At 50.7% G+C, this 21,444-nt stretch overlaps 2 protein-coding genes across 3 annotated transcripts; both read left to right on the forward strand.

The window, feature by feature from the left end:
* Positions 1–165: 165 nt before the first annotated feature.
* Positions 166–15,761, forward strand: Hgs (hepatocyte growth factor-regulated tyrosine kinase substrate). Of its 2 annotated transcripts, none has more exons than XM_036195898.1 (22): positions 166–282; positions 1,552–1,636; positions 2,303–2,378; positions 2,789–2,881; positions 3,896–4,019; positions 5,004–5,056; positions 6,169–6,237; positions 6,996–7,120; positions 8,613–8,691; positions 8,772–8,870; positions 9,002–9,097; positions 9,802–9,840; positions 9,926–10,069; positions 10,158–10,217; positions 10,647–10,857; positions 11,191–11,363; positions 11,437–11,577; positions 11,656–11,830; positions 14,335–14,468; positions 14,550–14,669; positions 14,813–14,899; positions 15,180–15,761. In XM_036195898.1, exons 1-22 carry the CDS (start codon positions 246–248, stop codon positions 15,288–15,290), a joined length of 2,331 nt encoding a protein of 776 aa, XP_036051791.1. In that variant the 5' UTR covers positions 166–245; the 3' UTR covers positions 15,291–15,761. The 2 variants fall into 2 exon arrangements, with proteins under 2 accessions (XP_036051791.1, XP_036051792.1); XM_036195899.1 differs by having other exon boundaries at positions 10,650–10,857.
* A 460-nt stretch (positions 15,762–16,221) lies between these two features.
* Positions 16,222–21,184, forward strand: Mrpl12 (mitochondrial ribosomal protein L12). The gene is given in 6 exon segments (XM_036195900.1): positions 16,222–16,417; positions 16,419–16,637; positions 17,119–17,305; positions 17,547–17,633; positions 20,486–20,623; positions 20,750–21,184. Coding segments are annotated over 6 exon segments (903 nt in total). The 5' UTR covers positions 16,222–16,262; the 3' UTR covers positions 20,867–21,184.
* Positions 21,185–21,444: the final 260 nt, after the last annotated feature.

Below are 21,444 nucleotides of genomic sequence, written 5' to 3' on the forward strand. Positions count from 1 at the left end.
AGTTTTCATTGGATAGCCCTCGCTTCCAAATTGCTCATTGGTTAGTCTCACGGTCCAATGGACGCTCAGAGTCAGTGAGCAAGCGCAAAGCCTTGCCTTGGGGCCGCTGTCGGGGTGGCGCGGTGACGTGCGCTTGTGCGCGCAGGAAAAAAAAAAAAAAAAAAAAAAGACGGAAGCGGAAGTTGGGGGGCGCGTCAGCTCCGAAAGAGGGAGCGCCCGCGGCGTCGGTCCGGAGTGGGGTCGCCATGGGGCGAGGCAGTGGCACCTTCGAGCGTCTCCTAGGTAACGCGTCGGCCAGCCAGCTTGCCGTCAGCCCTCTCGCGCACCCGCCAGACGCTGCCTCCATAGGTCTCGGGAGCGGGCCGGCCGCTCCGACCAGCCGTCGGCCTCCGGGGATCACTACACCTTTCGCAGGCCTCGGGTGTGGCGTCGGGGTTGTGCACCGCGACCCTGGGTTCCAGGGAGGAATGCTCTTTGGGAGTCCGCGATGGACCTCGCTTCCTCCGGGTCCGACGCCCCCGAACCGATTGGGCCAAAGTCCTGAGTCATGAAGTGTATGACTCAGATCTCAGCTTCATGCGGGTCCTTTGACCCTAATACCAGCACGAGGGGTGGAGTCGATGCTGCCCTCAGACCTTTTGAGGCCGTCGGGGACTGCCTTCTAGGACCCCAGCCCGCCCCATCCTGCTTATCCCTTGGGCTCTGGAAGTGTCCCTGGGTTTAGGGAGACATTTTCTCTCGTTGAAGGTGTTTGTTGATCCTCCTGGAGAGTGTAAATTTTAGGAGGGACAGTGGGTTTGCCATGCATGCCCCTTCCTCTCAATAAAAATGTCCTGTGTCGAGGAACAAGAGACAGGGTGCCACCATAGTCTGCTCATTTGCTTCCTCCTGAACTAAGGTTTTCAAGGGGACTGTAGATGAAACATTGTCCTTGCTCTCACTTCTGGGGAGGTTGAACACTTCAGGTATGAATCCAGTAATTTGCTGGATCAGTAACGAAATCGGTGTGTCTTGGGATAGCTCTTTCTTATAGGAGGGAGGGATGTGAAGAGTGTTAGCTGGGGAACCCTTGGAGGTTTTGTTTCACCCCTCCACTTGGAGGGGAGTCATAGTCCCTCATCTCTCTAGTGATTGCCTGGCTAAGAGCTAATATAAAGGACAAAACATCTAAATGATGAGACTCTGAGGGTCAGGTGACCCCATTGAGAAGCAGCAGTGCATGACATTTCAAAGTGCCCAGCAAGCTGTGATATAGGGCATCCACTTCCCTCTATCTTTAAAGGGGATGGAGGTAGTGCCTATCTCATTAGGTTCTGAGGAATTAAGAGTTTAAAATGATAGCTGATAGGGAACAAGCACAGCAGCCCTTGTTTTCTAATTTTCACATTATTTGCTTCTTGCATGTGAGGACGCCATTTGCAAAGTTGTCAGTGAGCTTCAGGAGGATTTTTGGATGGGTTCAGCTGTTTAACAAGAGGGAACTTGCTAACCTGGGAGCCACCTAGGAAGCACAACACAATGGGCTGCTTGAGTGATATCTCTCTCTTTTAGACAAAGCCACCAGCCAGCTTCTGTTGGAGACGGACTGGGAGTCCATTCTGCAGATCTGCGACCTGATCCGCCAGGGAGACACACAGTAAGTGAGGGGGGCCTGTCCTGTAAATTGAGGGGCAGCCATGTACGATGCTGACATCTTTTGGTGCCCACTCCTCTTCCAAGATCAAGTTGACCACAAGAGTTCTTTACATAGACAATTGCCTGGTCTGCATCCTGGGTGTTTTATTTTGGAACAATTAAAGCTGTACAGTTTGTAGATACTTAGAGGTCTGAAGGATGGTATATGGAAGGCTGGGCATATAGTTCAGTTGGTAGAGTATTTGCCCAGCATGTAAAACTTTGGGTTTCATCCCCAACACAGCACAAACCAGGCATGATGGCATTGCATGTAGTCACAGCACTTGGGAGGGAAAAGCAGGATAAGAAGTCCAGGGTCGTTGGGCGTTGGTGGTGCACGCCTTTAATCCCAGCACTCAAGAGGCAGAGGCAGGAGGATCTCTGCAAGTTTGAGGCCAGCCTGGTCTACAGAGTGAGTTCCAGGACAGCCAGGGCTACACAGTGAGACCCCATCTCGAAGTCCAAGGTCGTCCATAGCTACACAGTGAGTTGGAGGCCAGCCTGGGCTACATGAAACCCTGTCTTAAAAAATAAATAAACAGAGATGGTGGAGAGCTTTCCTCATCTTACTGAGATGTTCCCCCCTTCCCTCTTACTGCTGTTAGTAATGCTTGTTTTTCTCTTTCAGAGCAAAATATGCTATAAATTCCATCAAAAAGAAGGTCAATGACAAGAACCCACATGTGGCTTTGTATGCTCTGGAGGTAACTAGAACCCTGCTGCAGTATCTTTTGGTCTCACACTCAAAGATTCTTTTCCTACCACTATCTGACAGCCACGCCCAATTTCCAGGAACATAGTGACCAGTGGAATCCCTCTAGCACTAAGTACAGTTGTGAGCATTGCCACTGAGCTTGAGCATGCTTATGGGAAGAGAGGAAGTAGCAGAGATGCTGCTTCTCCATCTGTAGTCCAAACATACACCCTTGAAGGATGAGATGGCAGTCACCTTTGACCACAAGATATTACCAGGGCCTGCAGCCTGTCTTTGGGTGCTGCTTGGGATTACTAACAGGTTGAGTGGGCTCAGAGGCCTGTTGAGGCCTGTCTTCCAGCAAGAGAAAGGCCCTACCCTGGACACAAGCTAGGCCTTTCTCTTTCTTGGGATTTTTAGGTGATGGAGTCTGTGGTAAAGAACTGTGGCCAGACAGTCCATGATGAAGTGGCCAATAAACAGACCATGGAAGAACTAAAGGAGCTGCTGAAGGTATGTGTCCTGAGAGAAGGTGGAGCTAGCTGTACTGCCAGCTCTTGTAAGTGTTTGTGGGCCCCACAGCAAGAGGAGCAGTGAGTGTGCAAGAGGAGGTCCCTGTGAGTAGTCTGTGTGTCTGGCCTAGGCCTGGGGAGAGACACCTCCAGGCTCATGTGCATGAGGAAGGCACTATTCTTCTTGGGCCGGGGAAGGCTTCAGAAGCAGGGCATGGGGCTGAGTCTTTCAGGACTGTGGGCAGAGGTGGTCATGGAGTATCTGTGTAAGTAGGAGCTTGGGGAAGAGGTTTGGAGTAACACATCCAGGGGTGGGAGAGATCTAAGCAATGAAGGTGCAGAAGTTAAAGTTAGGTGTGACAGAGTCAAGAGGGCAAAATGGTAGAGCAAGGAGCTTCCCCAGGGAGGCAGGAAGGGAGCTCTCTGGATCCATGTGAGATTGTCCCCAGGACCACCTGGGGGTTGTGATGTGGATGGTGATACAGCTGGGTTGGTGGGTTGGGCAGAGTGATGCTGTTTCATGTGACACAGCATCAGGCTTTGGTCTCACAGGAAGCTCCACCCTCAACCCATGCTGCCGAGAACCTGTCTCAGTCACTGAGCTGTTAGTTGGGCCCTTCTCACTTGGGGCCTAAATCAGACCTTGCCAGTTGATTGCATAGCCAGAGGAGGGCAAAGCATCAGGAGCCCCCTGCTCTTGTGTTAGCACACTTGGTTCTGGTATCCTGCAGATGCACCAGGCTGCTGTCACGACCTCCCTAGGAGAGTGCCAGTTGTGGACCCCAATTGTGGAACTGTCCCATGGAGCAATGGAGAAGGGAATACTGTACATGTGCTCATACTCAGGAGAGTTGCTCCTGAAATTAGATGGGTGCCTGGCAGCCACCCAGGGACCCTCCTTGGCCTTTGTGCCAATTGTCTCTGTTCAGGGCCGTTGGTCTTGCTAGATGTCTCTTCCCACTGAGACCTCAGACACCTCTCCTGCAGCCCTCCCCACTTCCTTCTTGCTCCACAGAGGCAAGTGGAGGTTAATGTTCGGAACAAGATCCTATACCTGATCCAGGCCTGGGCACATGCCTTCCGGAACGAGCCCAAGTACAAGGTAGTCCAGGACACATACCAGATCATGAAGGTAGAAGGTGAGTTAGAACTGCCCCAGCTCCAGGCTGCAAACAAGACCACCGGGAGCCTTAGGGCTGCTCTGCTAGCAATAAAGCTAAATCATCGTCCCAGTGACAAGGGGCCAGGGAGGGTAGACTGGTTTTCCCTGAGTGATTGGCTGTGGGACTAAGGAGGTGGTGTTCCCCAAATCTTGGAAAGCCCTATGGAGAGAGGTCAGGCTCTGATGAGGTCCTGCTTTTTACACCTCCACCCAACAGGGAGACAGTAGACTATATTTTCAGGCAGGAAACAGTAAAGTCTGGTGACAAGTATACTCAGAGTGATATGCTTCTTAGGGTAGCACAGGATGAGCAGTCTTGGAACACCTCTCAAGTCAATACAGTGGATTCTAGGAGTTCTGAGCAACCCCAGGCTCTTGGCACATTTTTTATTTTGTTTTGTTTTGTTTTAATGTGTATGGATACTTTGCCTGCAGTGTATGTCTGTGGACCACATGCATGCCTGGTGCCTCTGGAGGTCAGAAGAGGGTGCTGGACCTCCTGAGGACTAGAGTTACAGATGGTTGTGAGCCACCATTTGTGTGCTGGGTCAAACTGGGGTCCTTTGGAAGAAGCAGCCAGTGCTTAACCACTAAGCCATCTCTCCAGTTCTGCCTTGGCACCTTTTGTAAAGGACTCCAGTTCAGACCCTGGGGTCAGAGTACACTGGACCTGCTGGAGGGACAGAAGAGTGGTTCATGCCAGAGGAGAGCAAGACTAAAATGTACTATTGCTGTGTGTGAAGCAGGAAGTCACTTTCTTTGGTACACAGGATTTCTCTGTGTGCTAGTTCTGGCTGTCCTGGAACTCGATATGTAGACAAGGCTGGCCTCGAACTCACTAAGATCCACCTGCCTCTGCTTCCCAAGTGCTGAGATTAAAAGTGTGCACTGTTGCTGCCTAATGGCATCACGAACCCTTTTCAACCTGACCTATGGTAACAACTGCTTTTTTTTCTTCTAGGCCATGTCTTCCCGGAATTCAAGGAAAGCGATGCCATGTTTGCTGCTGAAAGAGTGAGTTCTGGGTCAGCCACTGCTAATCAGTCTTAGAAGCTCTTTCGGGGAAGGAGGAGGGAGGTCCTGGGACTTGGTAGGGATGGCTCATGCCTTTTGTCCCAGCATTCCAAAGGAGGATTGCTGTGAACTTGAGGACACCCTGTGCTAAGTATGTAATGAGACCCTGACTCAAAAGAAAGAAAATGTGAATGAAGCCTTGGGGATTTAGCTCATTGTAAAGCTTTTGCCTATCTTGAAAGAGGTGGTTCAGGGTTCAGCACTCAGCAAAGAAAAGCCAAAAAAAAAAAGAGAAAGGACTGGAGAGATGGCTCAGTGGTTAAGAGCACTGACTGCTCTTCCAGAATTTCTGAGTTCAATTCCCAGCAACCACATGGTGGCTCACAACCATCTGTAATGAGATCTGGTGCCCTCTTCTGGCTTGCAAGGACACATGCAGGCAGAACACTGTATATTTAATAAATAGATCTTTAAAAAAAAAAAAAAAAAAAAAGCAGTTGTTCCCATAGGTCAGGTTGAAAAGGGTTCATGATGCCATTAGGCTGTAGCTACTAGGTTTATGTGGCTAAAAAAGCATTTAGCCTTGGAGTGTGCTTCAGGGGTAGAGCATTTACTTAGCATGTACAAGGCTCTGGGTTTAATCTCTAGCACTATTTTTTTAAAAAGAGAAAAGGAAGGAAAGAAAGAAAAAATAAGGGAGTGAATTCCTTTACACAACCTTAGAACTAGGCTAGTTGCAATGGTGCACACCTTTAATCTCAGAACTTCAGAAGACGAGACAGGCATATCTCTGTGAGTTTAAAGCCAGCCTTGCCTGCACAGTGAGTTGCAGGACAGCCAGGGCTACATAGAGACCCTATTTCAAAAATATAACAATAACATGAAACTCCACATCCATAAATCAGGATTATACCTTTGACAGGAAGTCTGTTAGGAGAAGGTTCTTTTTTCAAGCAACTTAACCCTGAGTCATGTGGTTTGGGCTACTGATTTGGGGAGCTTGGCACATTGGGACCCTCTCTGGATGCCTTTCCTATCTGGGACATGGGGTAAGTTCTGCTGTCTCTGGCACTTGGAAGGGAATGTTATGTGATCATGATTGTTGTCCCTAGGCCCCTGACTGGGTGGATGCGGAGGAATGCCATCGGTGCAGAGTACAATTTGGGGTGGTGACCCGTAAAGTGAGTACCCCAGGGACTTAAGTGCTCAGTTCCACGCCCCCGCCATCTTCTCAAAAAGCCATGCTCCTCTTGAGTGATCCTGTCCCTTCTGCTCCAGCCTGATTGTTTTGGAGGCAAATCCAGCTAAGAACTGGTTGGTACTTGAGGCAAGAGCTTGGTATTTGGCCTCTATGATGATCAGTACCCTTATTTGAAGTTTGCCTCATGGGCAAGGCACAGCTTCACCTTGGGGATCTGACATCCCAAGCTTAGGCTGAGGTCTGACTCAGAACCACTACTGTAGTATTTCTCCTGGGTGGGGTGAAGACTCATTTCTTCTTCTTCTTCTCCTTCTCCTTCTCCTTCTCCTTCTCCTTCTCCTTCTCCTTCTCCTTCTCCTTCTCCTCCTCCTCCTCCTCCTCCTCCTCCTCCTCCTCCTCCTCCTCCTCCTCCTCCTCCTCCTCCTTTTCCGTTGAGTGTAGTTCCAGTTGTTCTGGAACTAGCTCTACAGGCTGGCCTCGAATTCACAGAGATCCACCTGCCTCTGCCTATTGAGTGCACTGCCCTGCCTGTTGTTTAATCTTAATTCCTTCTTTTTTTTTTCCGTCCAAATGATGGCTGAAATTAAGTTTCCTACAAGTCTCCATCTCTTTTGCTCTGCTTGTCCTCGTCCCGTCCCTTCTGCTCCAATTGTGACACTGTTCAAGGCAGTTCTGGCTGATGGGCAATCAGTGTAACCGTAACCAATGTCACTGGACCTGTCCTGCTTTATCTCACAGCACCACTGCCGGGCATGTGGACAAATCTTCTGTGGCAAGTGCTCTTCCAAGTACTCCACCATTCCCAAGTTCGGCATTGAGAAGGAGGTGCGCGTGTGTGAGCCCTGCTATGAGCAGCTGAACAAGTGAGTTGTAGACTCCCTGGGCACTCCGTCATGCTTCATGGCTGTAGACTTCACAGGCTCTTGAAGTACTGTCAGAAGTGTTAAGAGGCAAGCCCATGCAGCTATACCAGGCAGCTCCACCATCCCAAATTCTAGAACAGGTGGGTGGGTAGGGTGGCATGGCCCCACAGTAGCCTAATCTACATATCAAGTTCCAGATCAGCTAAAGTCTACGTGAGACCCTGTCTCAAAAGAACAAAAACATAATGCTTACAGAAAAGGGGCAAGTATAGTACAAAGTGTGTCTACGTGTGAACATGGAACTTGTGTGCAAGCCCTTCACTTGGATTTCTCAGCTGTGGTTTGTCTGATCAATCTTATCTTTACCCATCTCCCATCTTTGTGTCTCTATGTTTCTATTTTATTCTAAGTTTTAACATTTGTTGGGGTTGGGAAGGAGACATAATTGCGTGTGAATGCTAATGCTATGGTTGGTGTGCCTATGGAGTCGATTCTCTTCCTTCTGGGGAACAAAATTGGGTCCATCTTGCTTGCTCTGCAGGCACTTTACTCCCACTGAGTGATTTTGATGGCCCTGAAGTGAGTTGTGTGTCCTTCATGGTCCTTTATGCTTGAACATGCCCAGAGATGATCTGAGGAGTCGGTGCTGTATTGTCATAGGTCATGTGATGCTGTGTTGCTAGGCCCTGTCCTGTGGGTATTCCAGTTTGAGCACAGATTTTGCTGAAAGAAGCTCTTTTGCCTTAAAATGGGAAGGGCCGGGGTTGGGGATTTAGCTCAGTGGAAGGCCCTGGGTTCAATCCTCAGCTCCAAAAAAAAAAAAAAGCAAGGGCCTTGATCCCAGTTGAGTCTTAGCCTCGCCTTTTGCACAGTGCTTTCCATCTGTGAAATCCACCCTTGTTCCACAGAGGTCCATTTCCAACCATTGTTTCTGTAATGCTGGCTGCTTGGCTTCCTTCTTCTCCTCAGTGTGTGTAGACATGCTTTAGTGTTTTTTTTTTTGTTTTTTGTTTTTTGTTTTTTTTTTTTAGAAAAGAGCATGTGTGGGTTGGAATCCTGATAATGCTATATACATGTGCCCCTCAGCTGCACTTTGTGGAGAAATCTCTGATCTGTCTCAAACTCCAAAAAATCCCTGGCCTGCCTGGACCTTGCTGCCCTTCCTGGCATCTTCCGAGGGGAAGGCCCATTGCTGGTCATGGTAGATGCGGCAGGCAGTGTCTAGGTGCCATAGAAAGGTCCTTGCTCAGCTCAGCCAGGAAAGGGTTTGAATTGCCATTTCCAGGAGAGGAACTGACTTAAGCCAAGTGACCCACTCTGTTCTGCAGCTGGCTGAGGGGCAAGGGTCCCTCCTGCTGTTCCCTGGAGTGTGCATGTGGAGCCACATGTCCCTGTAGGACCGTTATTGTTGGTCTTTGGAGATGGTGTGAGGGAGTCCCTAGGAGGCTGGTGTCAGTGTATGGTCACTTACAGTGTCTCACCTTGGCTGCAGGAAAGCAGAAGGAAAGGCTGCCTCTACCACAGAGCTGCCTCCTGAGTACCTGACCAGCCCTCTGTCACAGCAGTCTCAGGTACGAGGCCCTCCTCGTCCCCAGAACACCTTTGCCCCTCTTCCCTGGGGCCTTCCTCAGTCCACCCTGTCTGTCCTCAGCTGCCCCCGAAGAGGGATGAGACAGCCCTGCAGGAAGAGGAGGAACTACAGCTGGCTCTGGCCCTCTCACAGTCAGAGGCTGAGGAGAAAGAGAGGATGGTAAGCCATGGGACCCTGTGAGGGCCACCTTGAGTTTCCCCAGATGCTTGGAGAGGAGGTGTGTGGAGGCTCTCTTCCTTAGCCTGGGCCACATGCTCCCCTAATGATGTCTGTTCCTGGTTCTGCTTCAGAGACAGAAGTCAGCATACACAGCGCACCCAAAGGCAGAGCCTACACCCCTGGCGTCATCTGCACCCCCAGCCAGCAGTCTGTATTCCTCACCTGTGGTGAGCCATGTCAGCTAGGCTGGCTTCTCTCTTTCCAGGGATCACCAAAAGGGTTCTGGTTTGGGGCTTTCTTATAGGGGTACAGAGGACACCAAGAGAGGCCCCTGCCAGGGAGATGAACCTTCCACACTTCCTTTCATCTATTAATTATTACAGATCTCGCCTTTTGGAGATGCACCTCACTCCACCCTCAGTCACGTAAATGGGGAGTGAGATGTAACAGACTTAACTTCACCTGGGAACTCTGCGGAGCTCTGTAGAGTAGCCAGCCACAGATGGGCCTGGAGCTAGAAACAGACCTGGTACCTGCTGGTTGAGGAAACCCTTCCTCCTCCCCAAATTTTGAGTACGGTCCACACATTAGGGCTTCATTAGAGCTAGGCACAGTGATGTTAACACCTGTGCTAGGAAGTCAGTAAGGCCTGGCCGGTACTGCCCTGTACCTTATAAAGATTTTAGTGATGCATGACAGTTTCATAACTCAGGATCTTAAGAGTTTATTGCCAAGAAGGAAAGTGGATGCCAGCCCCAAAGGACCTGTGAAGGGAAGGGCTGGCGGTGCCAGACAGGTGGCTAGAACATTGGCCAGCCCTGAGATCTGCTGTTATTTGGTGCCATCCGGGTTCCTGTCTGAATGACTGCTTGGGGATCACATCATTGCCTCCTTCATCCTGTCATTCCTCAGACTCTGCTTGTCTCCCCAGAACTCATCGGCACCTCTGGCTGAGGACATCGACCCTGAGGTAAGCGGCACAGTGTTGGATGTTGTACTCTTCTGCTTCCTACCTCACACCAGTAACTCCCTCTCCCTCCTTTATTGCTTCACAGCTTGCACGGTACCTCAACCGGAACTACTGGGAGAAGAAACAGGAAGAGGCTAGGAAGAGCCCCACACCATCTGCACCTGTGCCCCTTACGGAGCCAGCTGCCCAGCCTGGGGAGGGGCATACAGCCCCCAACAGCATGGTGGAGGTCAGGCTCCTCTGCACTCTTGACTGTCAGTCCTTAGGGCAAGGTATGAAGCTGGCCAAAGAAGCCCTTATTCTCTGATCTCTTCCAGGGCCCTCTTCCAGAGACAGACTCTCAGTCCGTAACTCCCACCAGTGGCCCCTTTAGTGAGGTAAGCTCTGTGTCCTGTCCTGGTTGGAGGGATATGTTAGAGCAAGGAGTCTCTCAGGCTCCAGCTGCCCTGAGGTCCCCAGTGTTCCAGAGAAGCTCAGAGGAGGCCCTCCCTCTCCCTCGACTTCTGAGCTGTCTGCCAGTGATACCCAGGCAGGGGTTTCTCCCCAGCTCTGAGTTGAGGAACGATGTCATGGTGGATGAGAGTCTCAGTTTGTGCTTTGTTGTTTGTGTGAGGACCAGGGACAATGGTGATTTTCACTTGTCAAGCAGGTTAAGGACTAGATCAATTGTCCGTGCCAGGCTCTAAACACAGTGGGCATCGCCTGCCTGCCAGCCTGGCACCTTCACAAGGATGCTTCCTAGGCTTAGGAGGCAGAGTGTTCACCCCTGGCGTGGTGGTACTCAGCCATCTACTTCACATCTCCAGCAGTACCAGAATGGGGAGTCAGAGGAGAGCCACGAGCAGTTCCTGAAGGCACTACAGAATGCTGTCACCACCTTTGTCAACCGCATGAAGAGCAACCACATGCGGGGCCGCAGCATCACCAATGACTCAGCTGTGCTGTCACTCTTCCAGTCCATCAATAGCATGCACCCGCAGCTGCTGGAGTTGCTCAACCAGCTGGATGAGCGCAGATGTAGGTGTCCCAATGCCTCCGGGGGTCACTCTGGAGCCATGGTGGGTGTCACGGGTTTCAGCTCTCACAGGCAGTCATCTTGTGAGCCCTACTCGGTGGTTAACGTAATTGTTCCTGGGTCTTGTGAGACCCGGGGCTCCTTGCCCATACTCCACTGAGGCTCCTGATTCCTCCAGAGAGTGCTCTTGGGCAGCGGTCCCATTGGTGGAGCCTGCTCTGCTCCTTTCCAGCTATAGCCCAGTGCCAGCAGCCCTGCTCAGACAGAGCGGAAGTCCATACCAGCTAGGCCTCCAGGCTGTGAGAGATCTGAGCTGCCCTGTTCTTTGCACACAGTGTACTATGAGGGGCTCCAGGATAAGCTGGCACAGATACGTGATGCCCGAGGAGCTCTGAGTGCCCTGCGTGAGGAACACCGGGAAAAACTGCGCCGGGCAGCTGAGGAGGCCGAGCGACAACGCCAAATCCAACTGGCACAGAAGCTGGAGATCATGAGGCAGAAGAAGCAGGTGTGGCACCTGACTTGGCATGTGGGTGGGGAGGCCCAGGCTAGCCTGACCACTACCTGTCTGTTGGCGTTAGGAGTACCTGGAGGTGCAGAGGCAGTTGGCCATCCAGCGCCTGCAGGAGCAGGAGAAGGAACGGCAGATGCGCCTGGAGCAGCAGAAGCAGACCGTCCAGATGCGTGCCCAGATGCCTGCCTTCCCCTTGCCTTATGCCCAGGCATGTGCTGTCCACCCCGCTTTGCCCCTCATGGGCCAAGGACAACGCCACTGACTGTTGGCTCTTCTTTGTCTCTAGCTCCAGGCTATGCCCACAGCTGGGGGTGTACTCTACCAGCCCTCAGGCCCAACCAGCTTTCCTGGCACCTTCAGCCCAGCAGGCTCAGTAGAGGGCTCCCCAATGCATGGTGTGTATATGAGCCAGCCAGCCCCAGCCACTGGCCCCTATCCCAGCATGCCTGGCACCACAGCAGGTAACCTTGCTAGCTTACAGAGGTCGTGAGACTACTACAAAACATTGTCCAAATTCTCTAAGTGAATATATTTCTACAGTTGTTTTTTCCTGTCCATATGGAAACATCTGTACATATACACACACAACTTCTTTCCTGATCTCTTTTAGAGTGAGGGGCAGGCAGATGAAAGCCCTTCACCCACAATGCATTTCCTAAAATCAGGATGTGTTCACAGACAGGAAACAGTGGATCATAGCAGGTCATGATCACACACTGCCCCAGCGAAGACTTCTGTGCTAATAGAAAAGCCCCTTGTTACTGTATCTGTCAGCCTGTCCCACCTTGTTCTCTTCTGAACACTGCACATTCTGTTTTGTGCTGTGTGGTGCTGACCTGAGCACCTCATGAGCACTGTCCTGAAGTTGGCAAGTTGCCTTCAGTTTGGTTTGTCTGATGTTTGTTACTTGCTTATGCCATGGACTACACCTTTAGTCAAAAAGGCACAAGATGGAGCTTTGGCATGTGAGGTACATTGTGTTGCTTAGTTGCTGCTATGGGGCTGAGGTGGGCTCAGCAAGCATCTCATCCCTTCTGTGGGGGCTGAGGTGGGTTCCACAGTCATCTGTTTCCATTATCAGGTGTCATTTTAGAAAACATCTTGAGATGGCAAATCCGTTGGTACTCAGATCCTGGATCTTCAAAGTTTTGCTTGAACTTGTGTTTGCCGAGTAGTACCTTTCTCTTAGCCACCATCCTTCCTCTAGAGGAGGTACTTTCCCTTCTCTGCCCTTGTCATTTATGTAGGTATAAACTTGTTAACATTTTGTTCAAAGGGGAACAGTTCTTTACTGCTATAGACCGGGTTTCTCTGTGTAGGCTTAGCTGACCTCACAGAGATCCACCTGCCTCTGCCTCCTGAGTGCTGGGACTAAAGACATGTGCTACCATCACCCAGTTGTTTTCTGAGATAGGGTCTCTCTATGAAGCCCTAACTGGCCTTGAACTCATAGAGATCCACCTGCTTCTGCCTTCTGTGTGCTGGAACTAGAGGTATGTGGCACCACACCTGGCCAAGTTTTATGTTTTTAATTATATGTATATTTGTGTCTTTGTCAAAGTATGTGCATGGGAGTGCAGGTGCTTTCAGAGGCCACAAGAGGTAGTTGGATCCTTTGGAGCTGTAAGTACAGGCGATTGTGAGCCACCTGACATAGGAACTAAGATCTAAACTTGAATCCTCTATAAGAGGAGTGTGCTCTGAGCCGGGCAGTGGTGGTACACACCTTTAATCCCAGCACTTTGGAGGCAGAAATAGGCCAGCCTAATCTATTGGGTGAATCCCAAGACAGCCAGGCTACACAAAGAAACCCTGTTTGGGAAAACCGAACAAACAAACAGAGAAGAGTGCTCTTATATCTGCTGAGCCATCTCTCTATCCCAGTTTCTGTTGACTTTAATGCTCATATTATCATTGGTAGGGCCCATGTGAGTCTGCCAACCACTTCTGTAACCTTTGCTAGCCTGTCACCTTTTGACCAGGTCAGCTTAGTACTGTGCTTGGCTTGTCCATTCTTTGGATCTCTGGGATCCTGTTTCCTCTTTGTAGGGATAGCCATTAGAAGCAAAGTCTCAGGCTATGTATGGTGGTGTACAGCTATGATCCAACACTTGAGAGGTTGAGGCAAGACCTGTGTTCCAACAGACAGTAAGACTTGGGTTTTTAGGGTGTGTTTATAGTTTCTAGGTCACAGAGGACTTTGTAGAGTGTGTCTATGTGGTGTGCAGACTAAGTTCACTCTACTTCTCATCCTGACAGCTTGGGGTCTCCTTTATTGTCCCTGATATATTTGTTCATTTCTGTTCTACATAGTCTTTCCTGGAGTGTTAGTCTGGGCTACTGTAGGAGAGAGTGTTTGTCTTTGTTTCTCTTGTCTAGATTGTGAAACTCCAAGTTATGAGATTCAGAATTCTCATGTCAACTCTTCTAGTCCCTTCCCTTCACTGTGACTAGCCCTTGTTTCAATACAGTTTGAAGCGTGGGGCTGTAGCTCAGATAGAGCACCTACCTAGCATGTACAAGACCTTGGCTGGGTTCGGCCCCTAGCACTACCAAAACAAAAAGAATTAGGTTCTTTTTTTTTTTTTTTTTTTTTTTTTCTGCTTTCATTTTCTTTTAGGACCTACTTTCTCCCTGATTGGCTTTACCTACCTTTTTATAAGAATGTGAAACATGTACTTGGTTCTGAAAGACACATCAAAAGGAGAACCCCTGGAAAAAGCATTCTCTTCTCTCCTTTTTTTTTTTTTTTGAGCTGAGGATCGAACCCCCGGCCTAGGCAAGCGCTCTACCACTGAGCTGACTCCCCAACCCGAGCACTCTTTTCGCACTGTCATTCTGAACCACCTCACCTTTTTTTTTTTTTTTGAGCTGAGGATCGAACCCAGGGCATTGCGCTTGCTAGGCAAGTACTCTACCATTGAGCTAAATTCCCAACCCCATCAGCTCATCTTTCTTGTCACAGATCCCAGCATGGTCAGTGCCTACATGTACCCAACAGGTGCCTCTGGGGCACAGACAGCCCCACAGGCCCCGGCTGGGCCCACCACCAGCCCGGCTTACTCCTCCTACCAGCCCACTCCAACCCCAGGCTACCAGGTATGTGGGCAAGGCAACTAACTCCCTCTCACCTGCTCCCAGCCCTTGCCTGTTCCTTCATTTCACCCCTTCCTTCCATAGACTGTGGCTTCTCAGGCCCCACAGAGCCTCCCAGCCATCTCCCAGCCTCCACAGACCAGCACCATAGGCTACATGGGGAGCCAGCCAATGTCCATGGGCTACCAGCCATACAACATGCAGGTAAAGAGACCTGGTCTCTGCTGGGCATATGAGGGGTTAGCACAGGACAGGTCCTTCCATCTTGGGCTTTCTTCAAGCCAGAAGGATCTGTGTCTCTCTTGTCACAGTCTACTCAGTGTTGGGCTTCATCTTACTCTCCACAGAATCTCATGACCACCCTTCCAGGTCAGGATGCATCTCTGCCAGCCCAGCAGCCCTACATGGCAGGGCAACAGCCCATGTACCAGCAGGTGAGTCATCTTCAAGCCGCTTCCCCTGCTTCCTGTGATCTCTTGCACGAGGTTTATACTCGGGCTTTTTCAGCTGTCAGAATGGGGACATGCAAGTCAGTGCAAATACATACACCCATATGTGTGCATAAGAGAAGACAGATTTACAGGAGCCTCATGAGTGCATTGGCAGTGTGGGTAGCAACTGGAAGTCTACTCTGATAAGATGAAGCTTGTTCTAAACAAAAGCTCTTGTATGTGAAAAGAAGAGTGACGAGGTCTGTCTGCTCTTCCTCTCCAGATGCCACCCTCCACTGGCCCTCCCCAGCAGCAGCCCCCTGTGGCCCAGCCACCGCCTACACAGGGACCGCCAGCACCGGGCAGTGAAGCCCAGCTCATCTCATTTGACTGACTTTGAGGCGGCACTCACCATCCAGAGTAACACTACAGTTCACCAGAAACCACTTATGTGTCTAACCTGCCATTTCCTCCCCACTACTGCCCTGTAGTGTCCCTTCTCCTGGAAGCAGGGGTGGGCCTTCACCCTTGGCCCTCTGCCCTGCCCTCAGTGGTCTGGTTCCTGTCACTGGTTCCCTGCTTTGATCCTGATGCAGTCTGACTTTCCCTGGGCCTGGGACTTTGCAGGGCAGGTAGGACCTTCTCTGAGGAGTGCCCAGGTGTGTTGGAGCCTGCCACAGGTGACTGCTGTGAGGATGCTTAGCCTGTCCCAGAGAGCCTGATGTGAACTATGGGGTGTCCAGGCATGGCTCTGGTACCCGGAAAGAACAGCAAGGGTGGAGGCTTTAGGCATCTCTAGCTTCCCTACTCCTCAGTCGTCATCTCCCCAGTGCAGAACAGTGATAATAAAGTGTATTTCAAAAGCTGTCCTGAGTGTTTAGTGGGGCAGCAGGCTCAGTTTTGGACCAAAGTGGGAGGTACTTGTCGCTGCCAATAGTCTGCGTCAGTTCTGCAGTTTGGGAGGTACTGGTTGAGAAGTCTTAGATGTCTCCCTGCTGGTGGGGACTCTTGTATTGACTCACGTGGCACAGGATATCACTCAGCAGTTTTTAAAAAAAGGTGGGGGGCAAAAGTGGGCTTTTACAGCCTTAATGGGTCCAAACCACTGCTTAAGGTTTCAGTTCTCAGTATCTCACCCTGGAATACATTTCAACCTGATTTCTGGTGAGGGCATTGAAGCCCTAAGTGTTGCGTCTTCCCTGTCAGCTAAGTGCCTGCCTTGGTGGAACATGCTTGCGCCTAGTAAAGAGCACCCCGCATTGGGGAGGTGTTCCAAGCTGCTAGAACAATGGACTGGGCCCTTCGCTTAAGCTTAGGGAACTGGACTCCTTATATCGCTAATCTCTTGGACTACTGAGCTGAATTCATGGGTCTACACGGGCGAGCTCCGTATGTAGGGGCGCCTGTGTATTTTGCGGGAGAAACAAAGGGGTTCCCCACAGGGTTTTCGCAGATAACCGCTAGTCCATCTCTACTTCCGGGCCCAGACTGCGCCTGCGCGTCGCGCCGCCTAGTGCGTAATCAGGAACCAACCCAGACTAGAGCAGCCGTCCTCGGCTCCAATGCTTGGAGGCATTGCGGCTAGAGCGGCCCGTCCAGCTCGCCTGCTCCTGGCTAGAGCGTCGCTTCCGCATAGAGCCGCGTGTGACCTTCCCGCCTGCGGAGCTATGCTGCCGGCGGCGGCTAGCCGCCTTTGGGGGCCGCGGCTTGGGCTGCGGGGAGCTGCGCTCCGCCTTGCCAGGTATAGTGGGGGGTCTAGAGCACTGTTGCCGGGACGGCGGGCTGGAGCAGGTCCGAAGGGAATGGGTGGCGGGCGCATGGCCACCTTCTGCGGCCCGCTGGTGAGGTGTGGAGAGGACGGCTCGGCCTGGGCGACCTTGGGCGCAGGTACCTTTTGTCCCAAGCTTCCCGCCCCTGAGACCTATCGCTGTGGACGGCAGCGTAGCCCGAGGCCGGCACTTTGCAATGCTTGGTGCAGCAGAATGCACCCGCTAGGTTGATGTATTTCATTCAACCAGAAGCCTGCTGTTTCATGCAGGATTACCGGCATAATCCTTTGGGATCCTGACACTCTTTGGGAAATGTAGGGAAGCTTTGAAGGCCCCCTAGCCTCAACTGGTGAATTTTGGGCCCAGTTGTGGCGGACTGAACATATGGACCATTTGTGCCCTCGGGTCTCCTCAGTCTCCCCCTTTCTGACGCCAGTTTGCATGGGGGTCTAGGCAACAGGTCCCCGGTGTCTGTGCAGCGCGGCAGTTGAGGAGCAGCAGCCAGCGAAAGAATGAAGCACTCGCCGGTGCACCTCTGGATAATGCTCCCAAGGAATATCCTCCCAAGATCCAGCAGCTGGTCCAAGATATCGCCAGCCTTACTCTCCTGGAGATCTCAGACCTCAACGAACTCCTGAAGGTATTGGGAGAGAGCTCCACAGACCAGGACTAAGGTCCCTGTCTTCTGTTTGTGTTTTGGGAGTTTGGTAATTTGTCAAACCAGGGTCAGAGGTCCCTGCCCATTCTGGATGTGTTTCAGGAGTTTGGTAAATTGTCAGACATGCTTTCCGAGATGCCAGAGCCAACAGGCTTGTGCCTCCATTAGAAAGTACATTCGGGGTTTAACAACCGGCCACTGAGACTTCTCTTCTATCCTACAGAAAACATTGAAGATCCAGGATGTCGGGCTTATGCCAATGGGTGGCATGATGCCTGGTGCCATCCCTGCTGCAGCTGCAGCCCCTGAGGTGAGCCTAGGCAACAGGAAGAGACATTTCTGTGTGCCTAGTTAACTGTTGGCCTCAACATGTGGCGCATTTCTCTAGTTCCTGCTTGGGTCTGCAGCTGTCATTACTGTGTGCCCTTTGTGGGCTCCCCTGCAACACTTCTGGGAACTCCTCTCTGCCAAAGGCATGCAAGATCTTGTTCTATTTATTTATTATTGTACATATGTGTGAGTGTACATGTTACAGCACATGGGGAGAGGTCAAGGGACCTCTCTCAGGATCAAACTCACATCCACTCACATCACATTCTCTACGCTCTGAGCTATGCTGGTTGGTAGACATTATTTCCTAAAGAAGGAAGAGATGAATAGTAACATCAAACAGCAGAGTCATGAGCACTACTGAGAAAGTAGGCAAGGTGCAGGGATGTGTTGTTAGATGTTAGAGTGCCGGCGTCCCATAAAAGGTGTGCTTTGGGTTGGCAGGCCAGTAGGAAAGCAGCTTAAATTGGGTAGAGGGCTGGAATTTCAAGGAAGGCCTCCACAAGGTGACGATCCTGAATGAAACTTGAAGGTGTTGAGAAAGAGAAAGCAAGGCATTCCTGACAGATCTAGCTAACAGAAGGTTTCCGAGCAATTTTTTTGTTGTTGTTTTTGTTTGTTTGTTTTGAGCTGAGGATCGAACCCAGAGCCTTGCGCTTGCTAGGCAAACGCTCTACCACTGAGCTAAATCCCCAACCCTTGTTTTTGTTTTTTGAGACAGGGTTTCTCTGTGAAGCTTTGCGCCTTTCCTGGAACTAACTTTGTAGACCAGGCTGGCCTCGAACTCACAGAGATCCACCTGCCTCTGCCTTCCAAGTGCTGGGATTAAAGGTGTGTGCCACCCCTGCCCGGCTTTCCTTTAAAATCTGAGTAGGGTCTGGGCGTGGTAGCACACACCTTTAATTTCAGCATTTGGGAGATAGAGGCGGGTGTATCTCTGAATTCTAAGCTGTCCAGGACTAGATTCGAGTCAAATGTTTTGTTTTGAAGGTTTATTTTCATTTATGTGTGTGTGTGTGTGTGTCTGTGTGTGTGTGTGTGTGTGTGTCTGCCATAAGTATGTGGGTCCTTAAAGAGGACAGAAGAGGGTGTTGGATTCTTTCCAGCTAGAGTTATAAGCCCTTGTGACCAGCCTGATGTGACATGGGTGCTGGAACTAAACTGATGTCCCTCCAAAAGAGCAACATATTCTCCTAACCTGAACTATTTCTAGCCCAAACTGAACTTTGCTTTTTTGTTTGTTTGTTTGTTTGTTTGTTTGTTTTCTAGGACAAGGTTTCTCTGTAGCTTTGGAGCCTGTCCTGGAACTCACTTTGTAGATCAGACTGGCCTCAAACTCACAGAGATCCACCTGCCTCTGCCTCCACCACCCAGCCCAAACTGAACTTTGGAAGCAAGGGTAGGATTCATTGTCTAAGCTGGAGTACTTTTGAAAAATCCGTTCTGTGCAACCCCAATCCAGTCATGCCCCAGGGCTGAGGTGGGCCATGAGGTCTCTATATATCAGATCAAGAGGACCACGGCCCACTTGTCCCACTGTGAGCTGTCTTGCTATAAATGTTGTCATTTAGCAGCCATAGTAGCACACGCCTTTAATCCCAGCACTTGGGAGGCAGCAGCAGGCGGATCTCTTGAGTTCGAGGCCAGCCTGGTCTACAGAGTGAATTCCAGGACAGCCAGGGACATGGAGAAACCCTGTGAGGGGTGGGGGGGGGTTGTCATTGGTTATTGACACATAGGTTTTGTTGGCTGAAATAGTCCTGATTTTCTATAACTTTATTATCTGCAAAGCATTTGTTATTCTCATAAGTACAATTGCTTGTTACCTGTGCGTGCTTACTGTTCATATGGAAGCCTCTCTTTTTCAAGTACCACTCACCTTATTTTGAGATATAGTTTCTTGGTTAGCCTGGTGTAACGAGCTTTTTCTGTCCTGCCAGTCAGCTCCGAAATAATGACATGGAGAGCTGTTATTATGAAAGCTTGGCCTTAGCTTAGGCTTGTTCCTTTAACAAGTTCCTTAAATTAACCCATTTATATTAATCTACGTTTGTCACATGGCGTTATCTCTCCTTCATCTTGCACCGCCTATTTCCTGTTCGCATCTTCTGTGCCCCTAGATTCCTCCTCTTCCTTTCCCCAGGAATCCCGCCTATACCTCCTTCCTAGCTATTGGCCATTCAGCTTTTTATTACACCAATTACAGCAATATATCTTCACACGGTGTACAAATACCCCACAACAGTCTGGAACTTGCTGAAAAGGCTAGGCTGGCCAGCCAGTAGGCCCTCAGGAGCCTCCTGTCTGCCTCATTGGTGCCAAGGTTACAGACACAAGCTGCCATGCCGGAGCTCAGGAAATCAGACTTAGGTCTTCACACCTGCAAGGCAAATGCTGCTTCATCAACTGAGCCATTTACTCAGCCCTATCAATTTTAAAGAGGTAAAATGAGCCAGGTGTGGTAGCAGACACCTTTAGTCCCAGCACTCAGGAGGTGGAGGCAAGTGGATCTCTGAGTTTGAGGCCAGCCTGGTCTACAGAGCAAGTTCTAGGACAGCCATGGCAACACAATAACTGTCTTGAAAAACCTGGGGGGATGGGGCAAAATGTCAGAAAATAAAGGGAATGTGAGTCTTGTTTCAGGGTCTTACCCTGTGGGGAGATAGGTGCAGATCTAGATGAAAGAGTAGGGTCTGATACTCAGGGCAACCTGCCTGGTACAGCTTTGTAGAGGACAGAGCTCAGAGTATACTTGGATCTTACCTGCAGCTCCTGGTGGGCAGCCCTTACCCTATCCTTCCTCAATTTACCTCTTTGTTTCCACACCCTCAGGTGACTGAGGAAGAAGACATCCCCAAACAGAAAGAACGGACACATTTCACTGTCCGTCTGACAGAAGCAAAGCCTGTGGACAAAGTGAAACTGATTAAGGAGATCAAGAACTATGTCCAGGGCATAAACCTTGTGCAGGTGGGACCCCATTCCCCTTCCTAAGAGCCTTCCCTGTGTTGGAGCTGAAAGGAAGGCCTAGGCCTCCCTTGTTGGGCTTTGTGATGAGAACTCAGTACCCCAAATGTTCACTGCTGTCTCTTCTAGGCCAAGAAGCTAGTGGAGTCCCTGCCTCAGGAAATCAAAGCCAACGTCGCCAAAGCTGAGGCTGAAAAGATCAAGGCAGCCTTGGAAGCAGTGGGTGGCACTGTAGTTCTGGAGTGACACCCCCATTCTGAGGACTTTTGGACTGGGGTCCCTGGGACCTGGGCAAAGGCCTGCTCACACCTGCTTCACTCCCAGGTGGTGTGTTGGGAGCAACAGCTGCTGAGGCTGGTGACCGAATTCTCCTGGGAGAAGGACAGGACGGACCTACTGTGGTGGGGAGGGGCAGTTGCAGCCTGAGAGCTCTCAAGAGATTGCCTTGGGAACTTGTAAATGAACACCTCTCTGGTGGCTACTGAGAAAATACATTGTTGAGGCTGGGTGTGTACAGTGAGTGGTGTGTGTGCTCAGGGCTGGTGGTATAAAGAGTCACCTAGAGGCGTGTGTGTGTGTGTCTGTGTCTGTGTGTCTCTGTGTGTCTCTGTCCCCGCACGCGCACACGTGCCCTGGATCTTCCCCAGGCTGTCTGCCCCTACCACTCCTCCCTGTTGGCAATGTTTGAGGGTCTCCAGCCATCCAGTACTTTTCCGTTGTGCAGGGACCTATCCTCTGGTCCCCACAGTGGGTTGTGTGCATATTGGCACAGCAGATGGATATGGAACTGGAGTTTGGCAAGGGTGGGGTGGGGTGGGGTGGGG

The sequence above is a fragment of the Onychomys torridus genome, chromosome 8 (assembly GCF_903995425.1).
Source record: "Onychomys torridus chromosome 8, mOncTor1.1, whole genome shotgun sequence".
In the NCBI taxonomy this organism is placed as follows: Eukaryota; Metazoa; Chordata; class Mammalia; order Rodentia; family Cricetidae; genus Onychomys; species Onychomys torridus.

Excerpts from the sequence above, each read along its gene's own strand:
- Hgs (XM_036195898.1), top strand. The coding sequence starts at position 246 with ATGGGGCGAGGCAGTGGCACCTTCGAGCGTCTCCTAG. Across the intron at positions 2,882-3,895 it reads AACTAAAGGAGCTGCTGAAG|AGGCAAGTGGAGGTTAATGT; the intron begins GTATGTGTCCTG and ends CTTGCTCCACAG. Across the intron at positions 10,070-10,157 it reads CCCCCAACAGCATGGTGGAG|GGCCCTCTTCCAGAGACAGA; the intron begins GTCAGGCTCCTC and ends GATCTCTTCCAG.